The 12696-nt window shown below is 42.1% G+C and overlaps 1 protein-coding gene across 3 annotated transcripts in view; it reads right to left on the bottom strand.

The window, feature by feature from the left end:
- The window catches only part of ARHGAP6 (Rho GTPase activating protein 6), a 284210-nt gene that overhangs the window by 112792 nt on the left and 158722 nt on the right, over positions 1–12696 (bottom strand). For all 3 annotated transcript variants that reach the window (XM_019529331.1, XM_019529333.1, XM_019529332.1), the window contains exon 2: positions 4224–4383. In XM_019529331.1, the coding sequence (XP_019384876.1) occupies positions 4224–4362 (139 nt within the window). In that variant the 5' untranslated portion in view covers positions 4363–4383. The remainder of the gene's footprint in view (positions 1–4223; positions 4384–12696) is intronic.

The raw sequence follows: 12696 nt of genomic DNA, 5'->3' as shown, positions 1-12696 counted from the left end.
CTCTGTGTGTGTGTAAGACAGAGAGAATATATATATATGTGTGTGTGAATATATATATCCATACACACACACGCACACACACAAACACACACTCACTGATTGCTATGCAGACCTGACAAGAATTGCATTATATTAATATTTTGTTCAGTTTGATCTGATTTTATTTGTTTTATACAGGTTTCCCTTCACTTTATGTGAGTTCTGTATGTGTGAACTGACTCTTATGTGATGACCCTTTTTATATCAAAAATTCATTATATACAAGGTAAATTCACTTTTATGTGGTCAGTGTTGTGGAAGCCCACAGATAGCTGTTTTGTGCGGTGCATTGTGGGGAGTGACGCGCACCAAAATATAGTCTCCTGTGTGGATCTGTGCTCCTCGCTCATTGTCTGTGACACGTATTTCTGTAGTTGCCATCCCCATTATGATTTCTAAGAGTTCCGCTACCTTATCTCCTACCCCTTTCTCTGGTCCATCAGTGAATCCTTCACCAGTCTCTCTTCACACCAACTAAACATTCACCACCACCCTGTGCTTGTGTGTACCATCTGCTGTTGGCAAATACCAAAATTGTCTCTTAAAAGTGGTAGAAATGGGTGTGGGGGGTCAGTACAGTTGACGTCTTCGAATGTATCCTTACTTGTAACATTGTAAAGTGGGTTCCCTTGGCATGAATTCAAGTTATGCGCCATTCCAGGAACGCATGTACAGGATAAAGCGAGGGAAAACTGTATCTCACTCTCTCCAAAAGTCTCAGAGTGGCTTACAATAAACAAACAAACCACAATCTAGAGGATTCCCCATACAATACAACATTGCAAAACCCAAGAACTCCAATTTCCCCAACCACCGCCCCCTGCTCAAACCACCAAGCAAGCTTTCCTGCCAATCCCAACCACAATTACAAACATTGAGAAGTCTAATATGACAAAACTGAAGAATGTTTTGTGATATGAGAATAATTTGTTTTTTATCTAAATCATAACACAGATGTACAAATGAAAAGTACATGAAATAGCCAAGAATTGGGAAACTGGTGAGTAGTGCATGAAGTGATGCAGCAGTCCTGGACTTTGTTACTGAAAAGTAAATTTTATGTTATGATGCTTACCTATGGTTGATGTTATTTTTACATACAATTTTGTATGTTTAGAATCATCCTATTCAATCCATAAAGGCATTACTTAAACTCTGTTTCACCTATACACACATAAGTTAAAAGTTGTTCCCATGTGGATTTATTTATTTATTGATGTGATTTATGTGTCACCATCTAAACAATGGTTCAGGGCAGCTCACAGTAAGAGAAATAGAACAACTTAAAAGGGCAATTAAAATAAATGAAATAAAGCAGAGAGCCATTGAACAACACCTTGGTCTGGCTTTGGTTATTAAATGCTTGCCCAAATAGAAAGGTGGTGAGGTGTAAGGTTCACATTCTCCTGTGCCTGGCATTAATAAACTGGCAGGGTATACTTCTGACCAGTAAATCTTACACAGGCAGGAATTAAGTTTGTAGCGGTTGAAGTGCAGAAGCACTGGCTGCTCCAGCTGGTAGCACTCCAGTTCCTCTTGTAAGATGTCTATACTTTCACAGCTCACCTTGCTAGTAATAACAAACATTACACAGGACTGCCGTGAAAAAATGAAATTTGCAAAGCTGAAAAATCTCAAAATATCTGAATATTAATATGTACACCAAAGGCTTGGGTGATATTTCCTTTTATATTCTGTATTGATCTACTTGTGCAGGGATGGCCAACCAGCAGCATGGGAATACCACAACTGGCACTGGCAGCTTCTGCATAGGGTACATAGCACATCAGGGAGGGAGCAGAGTGACAGATATGGCAGAAAGCAAATTAGCAGACTGGGCATGGAGCATAGGGAAGGAAATAGAAAGCAGAGCTGTTGATCAGTCAGGAAAGAGGGCTGGGAGCAGAAAGCAGAACAGCAGATTGGGCATGGGAAGGGGGCAGACAGGAGTGGCACTTGGGAAGGGTGCAGGGCTACATTGTGGCATGCTTGCACAAAAGATTGGCCCTCAGTATACAAGTGGCATTTCAAACAATCAAAACATATTACAGAGGTGCTGTTGACAGTATTTCTGGCTTAACATTATTTTCATATCTCCTGCATGTATTTCTGAGGGGATAGTGGACCTGTGCTGGTGATTAATGAAGCCTATAGTAGGTGGAAAACTTACTCTGCCGTTGCTGGTATTTCTGGCATTATCAACTTTGGCAGGGATTTCAGGCACATTCAAGAAGATTTAAGAATACTGTATGCAAGAAGGTGCCTCACACTTTTTGTTCTCTTATAGTTTCAGTATTGTTATCCATTGCAGATATTCTGAACTTCAAAAGCTATGAGCCATTCAAAATCTAGCCCTGTGGCATCTCTAGCTAGGTCATGCTGCCGTAAAATCTAGACCACTGGAGACCAACTTCTTTGGCAAGCATACCATACATCAGCCCTGCATTCTCCGCAAGATCCAGGCCAATCCCCTTCCCTGACATATCTGCTGCTCTGCTTTCTGCTGTCAGCCTTGTGCTCCCTGCTGATCTACTGCTCTGCATTCTGCTTCCTGCCCTATCAGCAGCTGTGCTGTCTCCTCCCCAATATTTCATGTGCCACACACAGACACCTCCCATGCCACATGTGGCACGCATGCTGCAGGTTGACCACCCTGAACTACACAATATCCTGACCTGAAACAATGCTAGAGTTGTGAATTTCTTTTACTTCCTAAATAAGTGCACAGTAGTGTGGAGAGAAAACAGAAAAAATGGATTTGAAGATCACCAAAGTATAGGTCATTATTTATCTTAAATGGAGCAATCCAAACTCACCAAAAGCAGTAGAGCTCTGTCCATTGTCTTCATTATGGTTTGGATCAGAGGTGAGCAAAATACAGCCTGTGGGCCAGACCCAGCCAGCCAGCCAAGGGATTCTATCCGTCCTGTGGTAGGTCCCTTGGCCCCACCTAGCCTGGGCACGGCGCAGACCATGGTGTGTGTGGCCACTAACCCCATCCTTGGGGCACACTGCAGGGCAGGGGTAGCATGGTGACCAAATTCTGTTTCCTGACAGCCCCCACAGTGGCAGCTCCTCTTGGCTACTGCCATTAGCATCTCCAATGCTGCTGACCCAGCCCTGCTGACCAGTTTGCTCTGCATCCACTCCATCTATCACAGGCCCTGGATGGAGCAAGTGGAGGCCAAGGTTGGGATTGTGGGGTGGTGACAGCATGGAGCCAGGGCCCAGGGCAGAGTTGTGGTCTGTTCCCTGCACATCCCTACTGTGCAGACAGCAGATCATGGCTCTGTTCTAGGCCCTGCACCACACTGTGATCCTGGACCTGACCCCTGCCCAAGTGTCCTGCTCTTGGATGCCACTCCCCACAGTCCCATCACATCCAACCCACTGAGCACGCTCTGCCCAATCCGGTCTCCATGGAGAACCCGCCTGCCCACTCCATACGGTGCCCCCATTGGTGGGTGCAGGGCAGATGGACCTGGGTACTGTGTCAGCACTACCCACCCCACCTCTGGCCTGCAACAGCTCAACACAATTCCTAAAATGGCCCTCCAGCCAAAATAAGTGCCCACCCCTGGTATGGGTCTTGTCCATAGTGACCAAGATAATTTTTAACAGTATTATATTGCATCCAAATTCTGAGAGCTAATCTTTTACTTTGGGAGAAAAACCCTAGGATAAGTCTACACAGGACAAAATAGCACCCTGCAGAGATTCCTCGAGCTAACTTGAGTATCCTCATGCCAACATACACAGCTGGCATAAGCTGTCTCTGCAGGGTGCTGCCTTGCACTAGAAAGACATATTGTAATTGGCCAAGATTTTCAAAAAGATTTCAGTGTTTCAAGTTCCTCTTTTTTTAAGGGTTCAAATTTAGAGGACTTTTAAGGTCTTGTTTTTTAAACAGTACTTAATATTCACTGCCTGCAAAGGAGTCTTAAAGGTACCTCACATTGGATATACTCACAAACAGAAGCACCTAAAAACCACAATTCACTTTTGAAATTCTTCATAGTTTACGACAATGCTATTATTGAATAGAAGCATAATACACAATTCATGCTGAGCAGTGACCAACTCACTATCTTCTACGTGCACTACCAAGTTATGCTGTTTGTGGTTTACCAAGCAGAGTTTTAACTTGCAAAGTTCTAAACAGAAATAGTTGATAGAGCCCTTACCTTTGGGAATAGTAATCTGACAACCTAGGTCACAGTCCTGCTGCAACTGATAAAAAGCCACTTCCTGTAGTCGAGCCCGCTCCAGCTCTGAAAGGCTTTGAACGGGAACTGACTTCAGCCGAACACTGCGCCCTGACATGCTTTTCCAAGTGAAGTCACCCTGCAGGAAATCAAGTGGAAAAATATGAAGCATCATATGGTTTGCAGAGTTTAATAAACACACCCGTCTCTTTTATCAGCAAGAAAAACATCATGGGGCCTTTTAAAAAAAAAAGTGTTCTTGGACAGCTCTGACCTTTCAAATATCTTTGTTTTCATAAAATCAATATTCCTTAGAGAAGCCCAGACATGCAAAAATATCACTTCCATCTGCACATATTTAACCTACTATTGTTGCAACAATGTTGGGACTTCAAGCAAGCAAAGGAAGAAATAAAACAGCACTCAGTTTTTCCTGGTCTGGTGATTTGACAGCACCTTTATGTATTGTTAATTAAATGTACTGCAAATTTACCGGTCTTCTGTATAGTGTGAAGTATATTTTCCACAGTGTGCCAAACCTATTCCATTGGTCCATGCACAGAGCACACCACCATAGCACCACATCTTCCTACAAATACCCCGCTTTCTTCATGGATGCATCACACTTTGATTCATGCTGACTGAATGACGAATTACTACACATGCTCCAAACAGTCCTGATCAGCTGTCTGTTAAGATAAATATAACCATACAGCATGAAAAAACACATAATCTATAAATACCAAATGAGTCCACGGGTCAAAACCAAAAGCTCTAGCTGTGTGTCTCCCACATGTGATAACATATTTAAAATATTATTCCCTTGGCAAATATTTCATTAAGATGAGGTACATATATTTAAAGTAATCAGTAATTGTGACATACATATCTGCTAGGTTAACCATCAACTTTAAACTAAAATTTCAGCAAATGAAATACACAGACAAAGCAACTCATACTCCAGCACAACATGCTGAGGAATAGTTTTGACATTATTAAGGTTCAGTCACGTTACAAGAGTAATTCTTGTATTTGTGTTAAAACCCATTTGAACACAAATATAAGAACTCCCATCCCATATGTGTGTCTATCTGATAGATATACTGTACATATATTTTTGAGTGTAATGGAGGCCCTAACCCATTACTGACAGGGGAAGGAAAACCAGGGCCTGATGGCCACCTCAGCCCCTTGAACAGACTTAATGGCAAAAAGGGACCTTAAATAAGATGGCTACTTGCTCCAGGTAGTGACTGGCAGGCCTGGGGGGGGGGAGGGGGGGAATAGATGGTCAGATGACCCAGGGAGAGGCTCAAAACCCCAGGGCCTGGCCCAGAAAGAGCAGTCTGGCCTTATGAGCCACAGGAGGCAGAGCACCAGGGAGAAGCCAGTCCAGACTGTGGCAGAAAAGACTTTCTACCACAGAAGGGCAGAACAGACGCTGTGAGCAACACAAGAAGAGGGCCTTGAACCTTTTCCATTGGTTCTATTGCCAGGTAAAATTAACCCCGACAGGGGAACTTGTGTTTTGTGAGCGTTATGCTTTGGAAGCAGATGCTCATGCTTTTGATTTACATTTGGATTGGAGGACTGGGGTGGCTGTAAGGGTCACATTGGAGGCCACTAAGTTGCATCAGGGGCACCCAGCTCAGCACACTCTGGGGGCCTGGAACCCTGGAGTGCTGAGTACAGACAGGTGTCCAAATACATTTAGAGGGAAGACTGTGGCATGTCAGAAGACTGGATATTTTACAGTAAAAACTGGGGAGTGTAATTCCTGCATCCACAAGGGGTGTGCTTAGGTGCCAAATGACCCAGAGCCCACAAAGGGCCAGAGCTGGAGCTCAAGAACCTAGGATCCTGGTGCAGTGAACCCCAGGCAGTGGGAACCAGCTAGATTAAAAGTGAGCTAAGGCCAGGAAGGGCCCAGGTTCAGACAAAGACGAACCCCAAAACCTGCATCCACTTCCTGGGGCAGACTCCTTATGAAACTAGAACATCAAGTTGTGACAGGACCCTGAGAGTCTCAAAGTAAGGCTGAGGAGTTTGGAGCCGAGTGGCGAGCCACGCCAGGAACTTTGTTGTATTATATAAACATATAATACTTTGCATATATCATTGTCTCACTGTAGCTTGAATATTCAGTGCTGGTTTTTACTTTGTGTTATAGGTATATTGACTGTGCATAAAGTATGGTTATCAAAAGGTACTTCTTCACAACAATCTTTTAAAATGAAAACGATTATGAAACCAGGATAAAGGGGTATCTATCAGCTCCTTATACAAAATATACAAGCATATCTAGTACAAAAATAAATTACACTGCACATATTTAAGATATTCCACACACACACAACAAGATTTGCAGCCTATTTCTTTCCCTTCCCCCTTCTCCTCTCTTCTCCCTCTGTTGATACTTTATGATCAGTTTATTGTCACATAGCTGGGTTGTGCAATTTCAAACTGAAGGTTTGCTATGCCACACAAGCCAAACCCATTGAACTTAAACTCAGGCTAACCAAACGAGGTAGGTGCTGCAGAGCCCACAGTCACAACACCAGCAGAAGAATGTTTACATTTTTTAAGAGCTGTTATCATTTACAGTCAAAAATGATCAAGAGCAGACAACAAATAAGAAAACAAGTAATGTCTATCTAACCTTTTTCCCCAAAAGAAAAAACATTTGAAATAAAGATGTATGCAACCAAATCCTTATAGGCATATCATGTCCATATGTTCCACACTTACAATTATGTAGTTATAGAAATAAAAATGCCCTCAAACACTACAATAGGTACCTTGACATGTACCATTCTATTTATTTTTATATCTTTGTCTCTTGTAAGAGTAATACTACTAAACACCATAATACCTAAACCAGAGGTTCTCAAAATTTTTAGGGTCAAGACATCTCTCCTTAGACTCAAGGCACCACTTGGAACATACCAGCTTCCAGCATTCGCTAGTTTTTTTCCTACAGAAATATAATACAGGAATTTGCAACCAACTCAGAAAGGCTCCAGGAGATCAGAGCGTTTTAACACTGGGTTTATTTTGGGGATTATGTCTGCACAACTAACAGTGTAAACATTGCAATGGTACCATATGGTATCCTTGAAAGATTCTCAAAGCACTTCAGGCAACTGTGGTGTCCTTGTTGAGAATCTCTCATCTAAATTTTTATGAATACTTTTTTGAAAATAGCATTACTATCTCTGTATGATATTTATACACTGCTTATAACTTTGGTGTCTAATTTTAAAGCAGGAACTGAAGAAAGTATAATAATTTAGACACTTAGGCTAGAGACAGACATTTAAAAAGCCCAAGGTTGGAATCGATTTAAGTTACATGGTCTTCTGTAAGCAGAGTAGTTTAGATCATTTTTAAGTCTAGATCACCATTTTTAAGAGTCTGTGTGCACCAAACTTCTGTTCTGTTATGGGTATAGACTGGTTTTGTGTGCTGAACTTTTGTTCTCTTATGGGTATAGACCAGTTTCCAATCACTTATGTGGGTAAAAGTGTAATGTCTGTACCTGGCCTTAGATTATGCTCTTAAGGACAGTCTTTTTTCTGTTTCAGTATATCACTTAGCAGACACATGATTCTTATTCCTTATTCTGTGAAGAGTGCTGCATTCATCTTTAATGGACAGCAATGGACAAGGCTCATTTTGGCATGCACAATGGCAACTCGATACAACACACTGTCCCCAGTTTTTCTGTTAGGACACGGATTTAGAACAGACTTACATAAGAGATTTCTCAGATCTTCAGTGCTGCTTATTGCTGTAGGAGAATTTTATCAAAAGTCTGCATGCTTTCAAACTACAGGTCTAATAATGCTTTGTCAGCAAAACAAGAGCTAACGTTGGTAAGGATGAATGCAATGTGTCTGGAAAAGCTACTCTCAGGGAGATAAAATAACACAAGATAATAAAAATTTGGAATCATCCAATCTATTTTCGGCTCATCAAAGAAAACGTTAATCTTTCACACATTGTAGTTGATACATTCTCTTCTATGTCAATTTAACATGGATTTTATGAGGTTAACAGAACACATGACTGTAGTTAACTAAAGTATTTTGGAATATGCTTTGTTAGGCCCCATGGAATCTCCTAATCTACTATAAAAGAGAGATCCAAGAAATATTTGCTTGAAACTGTCTGTTTTATTTGGCAAATAGCTATCAAAATATTTTCTACAGGCCAAACCAACATATACACTTTACACAATTCCTAAGCACAATTCCTTTTGCATAATGAAAAGTAAGTTAGAGGTCTCAAACTTCTACTATAATATATGCTGTAAATTTCTATTTCATTTATATCTATTATTTGTTCCAAGACTTCAATATTTATCTAATAGGTTTCGCATAATCAGCCAAAGGAGACATAACAGCTTCATCTCTCTGGGACCCTTCTTTGGCTTACTGTGTATTGTATACCTTAGTGCTTATGAAAGTCTAAATTTATAAGGTCTTCAGAATGAGGCCAAAATTTAATCATGAGATAAAAGCAATTATTGTGAATGTTCCCTAAAGGTCAGTATTTTTTGCAATCAATACCTACCATAAGACATTATTACATTTTGGACTTCTGTGTCAGTATTGATTTATCTTACTTTCTCAGTATGAGTAAAGATTTCACTAAAACACTGTATATAAAGAATAAATAATAACCGTGTTGTGACTTGCTGGCAGCTGGCACAGTGGAGTCCTAGTCAATGACCTAAGGCCCTAATCCAGTGGTTCTCAATCTTTTTAGATTCAAGGCACCCCTTAGAAATGTCTGCTCTTAGTTTCCACTTATTTTTTAACTACAGGAAAACAGAATAATTCTTCTGTTGCAAAGAACTCAGAAATGCTACATGTCAGAAGGGTTTTAATGCTATGGATTCCTATTTGAAATCACCGAGTTTATCTCATGAATTGTATACAGGTGTTTGCATACCTAACCATGCTAATCTCATGTGGCATCCCATAGCATGCTTAAAAAGATTTCACGGCCCTCTCGTCAAAAATAATTTCCCTAGGCACCTATGGTTGTGGGAGCACTGGAGACAGAACAGGTAGAAGTCAGAACCTAGAAAATGTAATTGTTCACACAGAACTGAAGGGAAGGGAGGTTTTATGGTTAAGGCATATCATGGGGTTCATGATTTGGATTCAGCTGCTGTCTTAGCCACAGAGTTCCTCGTGGACTTTGTGGAAGTTACTTAATCAAGCCATGTCTCTATTCCCCAGTTGTATAATGGGATAATAATATTTCCTTTACCCCAGCCTTTGTCTGTCTGGACTACATAAACTTCAAATTCTGCAGGCTAAGGGCTCTAACAATGTACATGCATAGTGTATCTTATCTAAGACCTATGCTAGTATAACACATAACATATTCTACTGTAACACAAAAACATAAAGTACAGACCTGTACTGGAATCATAATACAAATGCATGAATAGTAATAAGAAGTATAGACCATGTTCTTCTCACACTGCCCATGAGAAACATCACATTTAACCCTCTACTAATTCTTCTATGAAGGAGAAAACTCTACCTTGGTGGTCATACAAGGGCAAGTCTGCTGTGCAAGGAGGGAACTAGATTCTGGGCATTGAGGGAGAGCACACCGTACTTGGCACAGCTTTGGGAGAAGACTCTCCTGTGTCACAGAGCACTGGGTATAGGCTGGCCAGAATAATTTGCTCTTCTCAGTTCAAAATTTATGCAAGGTCACCGATTGGAAATGTAACCTAGGTGAAGATCAAGGGTAGACTGACTGTATGTCCCACTTTAGCCAGGACACTCCAGGATTCCATAACTTGGTCCCAGCTGGTTGGTCAAAAGTCCTGAGCAGGAGTCTGGCAGGGAGGCAGAGCAGCATGGCATGCCAGTCAGGTGGCTGGGCAGGCACCACTGCTCGTGTGCAGGAGCAAGGACATGCCACATACAGGTGGGGTGGCACCTGCTCCAGTCCACCTGCCTTGCTCCTACACAGGAGCAGCGGTACTTGCTCAGCCACCTGCTCATGCTACTCTGCCTCCCCACTGGATTAGCCCACACTTTTGACCAACAGCCAGGACTGGCCTACAGAATCCTAGAGCGTCCTGGCCAAACTGGGATGAATAGTCAACCTACTCCAGGGAGGACTCCTGAAGAGTATTTTTCTGAGTATCTAAACTACTCACTTTTGAAAATGTATTCATGCACATGTACTGCCACACACGTACATCACTGCTTCACTCGTTAGATTGCAGCATTGCATGAAGTGAACTCAGAACTTACCAAATTCCAAGAAAGCTATAGTCTTTCTCCCTACAAAGTATTCCACCCAAAAAAGGTGAAGTGGTGGAAAAAACAAGTACAACACAGAACACATCTTGTTAATTAAATTATATAATTTAAAAATTAAGGAAAAACCATACTAAAACCTTGTCCTCGTAATTCCTGTCAATTAATCACCTCTCTCACTCAGGAGTCCTCTCAGCTTCTATTATATTTTTCTCATTGCTCTCCTGCTAACGTCCTTTTTCCTCCACAAAAATGAGCAGTTTACTTATCACATAAATAACTGAAATACCAGAGCAGATGACTTAGTCATTAAGGGGAAGATTTGTGCCTTTGAAAATCTTCCCACCCTTTCCAAGCTCCTTGTAAATATCATTCAAATTCTGAGCATAATCTCACAGTAAGAAAACCATTGCTGGTTTTTTAAAAATATGTTTTTGGCTAATTTCTATTATGGCCTATGTTTCCAAAAGAATGCAAGTGAAAATAAGTTGGATTTAGGAAATAAAGTTACTGTAAAAAATTTCCCCCTGAATTTTTAAACCTAAACAAAATCAGTATAGACAATCAAACAGCCCACATTCTCACTGTTAAATTCTTCGAAAAATCCAGAATTAGGACTAAAATTTAGTGATGTGCTATGCTACAATGACAAACTGTGCTTTTTACCAAAGATGGTGGTGGTTGGAGACTCCCTTCTGCAGGGGATGGAGGCATCCATCTGCTAGCCTGACCTGTTGTCCCAGGAAATCTCCTGCTTGCTTGGAGCTGAGATGTCATGGAGGGATTACCAAGACTCATCCGGCCCCCTGGTAGATGACTACCTCACAGGCAAGTCTACTTGCTGCCCTATGGCAACGTAGCAGTGCGCTAGGCCACTGCAGGGCATGCTACAATGACGTAGCAATCACATGGGTTTATATTTCCAAAAGGAAGTACTAAAGCATGGCACTGTAGCATCGTTGTCATACGGTAGCATGTAGACATGTCCCATGCTTCTCAGCCATGTAGGCACCAATGATGCTGTCAAGGATGACCCTGAGCAGATCAAAAGTTACTACAGGGCTCTGGGTGCAATGGTGAAGGGAAGAGAGGCTCAGGTGGTGTTCTCGATCTTTCTGGTCAAGGGGAAGGGCCTGGGCAAGAGCAGACACATCCTACAGATCAATGCATGGCTGTGCAGGTTGTGCTGCCAGCAGGGCTTTGGCTTCTTTGCCTACAGGAAGTTTTTTCCAAGAAAAATGATTGCTGGGGAGGCATGCGATCCATCTGACAAAGAGAGGGAAGAGCATCTTCACAGACAGACTTGCTAACCTAGTGAGAGGGCTTTAAGCTTGGTTCGCCAGGATATGAAGACAAAAGCCCTAAGGTAAGTGGGGAAGCAGGTGACCTGGAGGAAGCACAAGCAGGAGTGGGCAACAGGGGAGACCTTCTCATTCCTCCTGAAAAAGTAAAGCAATTGGCTAGTTACTTCAGGTATCTGTACACGAATGCACGGAGCCTAGGAAACAAGCAGGAGGATCTGGAAGTCCTCAAACAGTTCTAGAACTATGTTATGATTAGAATAACAGACTTGGTGGGACAGCTTGCATGACTGGACCACTGTCATGGATGAGTAAAAATTGTTCAGGAAGGACAGGCAGGGGAGAAGAGGAGGAGGAATTCCATTTCAGGTAAAAGAACTGTATGATTGTTCAGCTCTAGTATGAAACTGGAGTCTCTGGGTCAGGGTCACAGGAGAGAGCAACAAGGGTGGTAATGTGGTGGGTGTGTGCTGTAGTAGACCACCAGGAGGATGAGGTGGTTGAGGCTTTCTTCAAACAGCTACCAGAAGTTTCCTGATCACAGGCCCTGGATCTCATGGGGGACGTCAATCAGCCCTGTCGTCTGCTGGGAGGGCAATACAGCAGTGCACAAGCAATCCAGGAAGTTTTGAAGAGTGCTGGGGACAACTTCCAGGTACCAGTGTTGGAAAGGCCAACTAGGAGCCATGACTAAGTCTTGACTTGCTTCTCACAAATAGGGAAGAATTGCTGGGGAATGTAAGAATGGATGGCAGCTTGGGCAGCAGTGACCACAAGGTGATTGAGTTCAGGATCCTGATGAAAGGAAAGAAGGAGAGCAGCAGAATAAGGACCCTGGACTTCAGAAAAGCAGAATCA

Source organism: Crocodylus porosus, unplaced genomic scaffold (genome assembly GCF_001723895.1).
Source record: "Crocodylus porosus isolate Cpor-Errol unplaced genomic scaffold, CroPor_comp1, whole genome shotgun sequence".
Lineage (NCBI taxonomy): Eukaryota > Metazoa > Chordata > Crocodylia > Crocodylidae > Crocodylus > Crocodylus porosus.
This window is presented reverse-complemented; position numbering and strand designations above follow the sequence as displayed.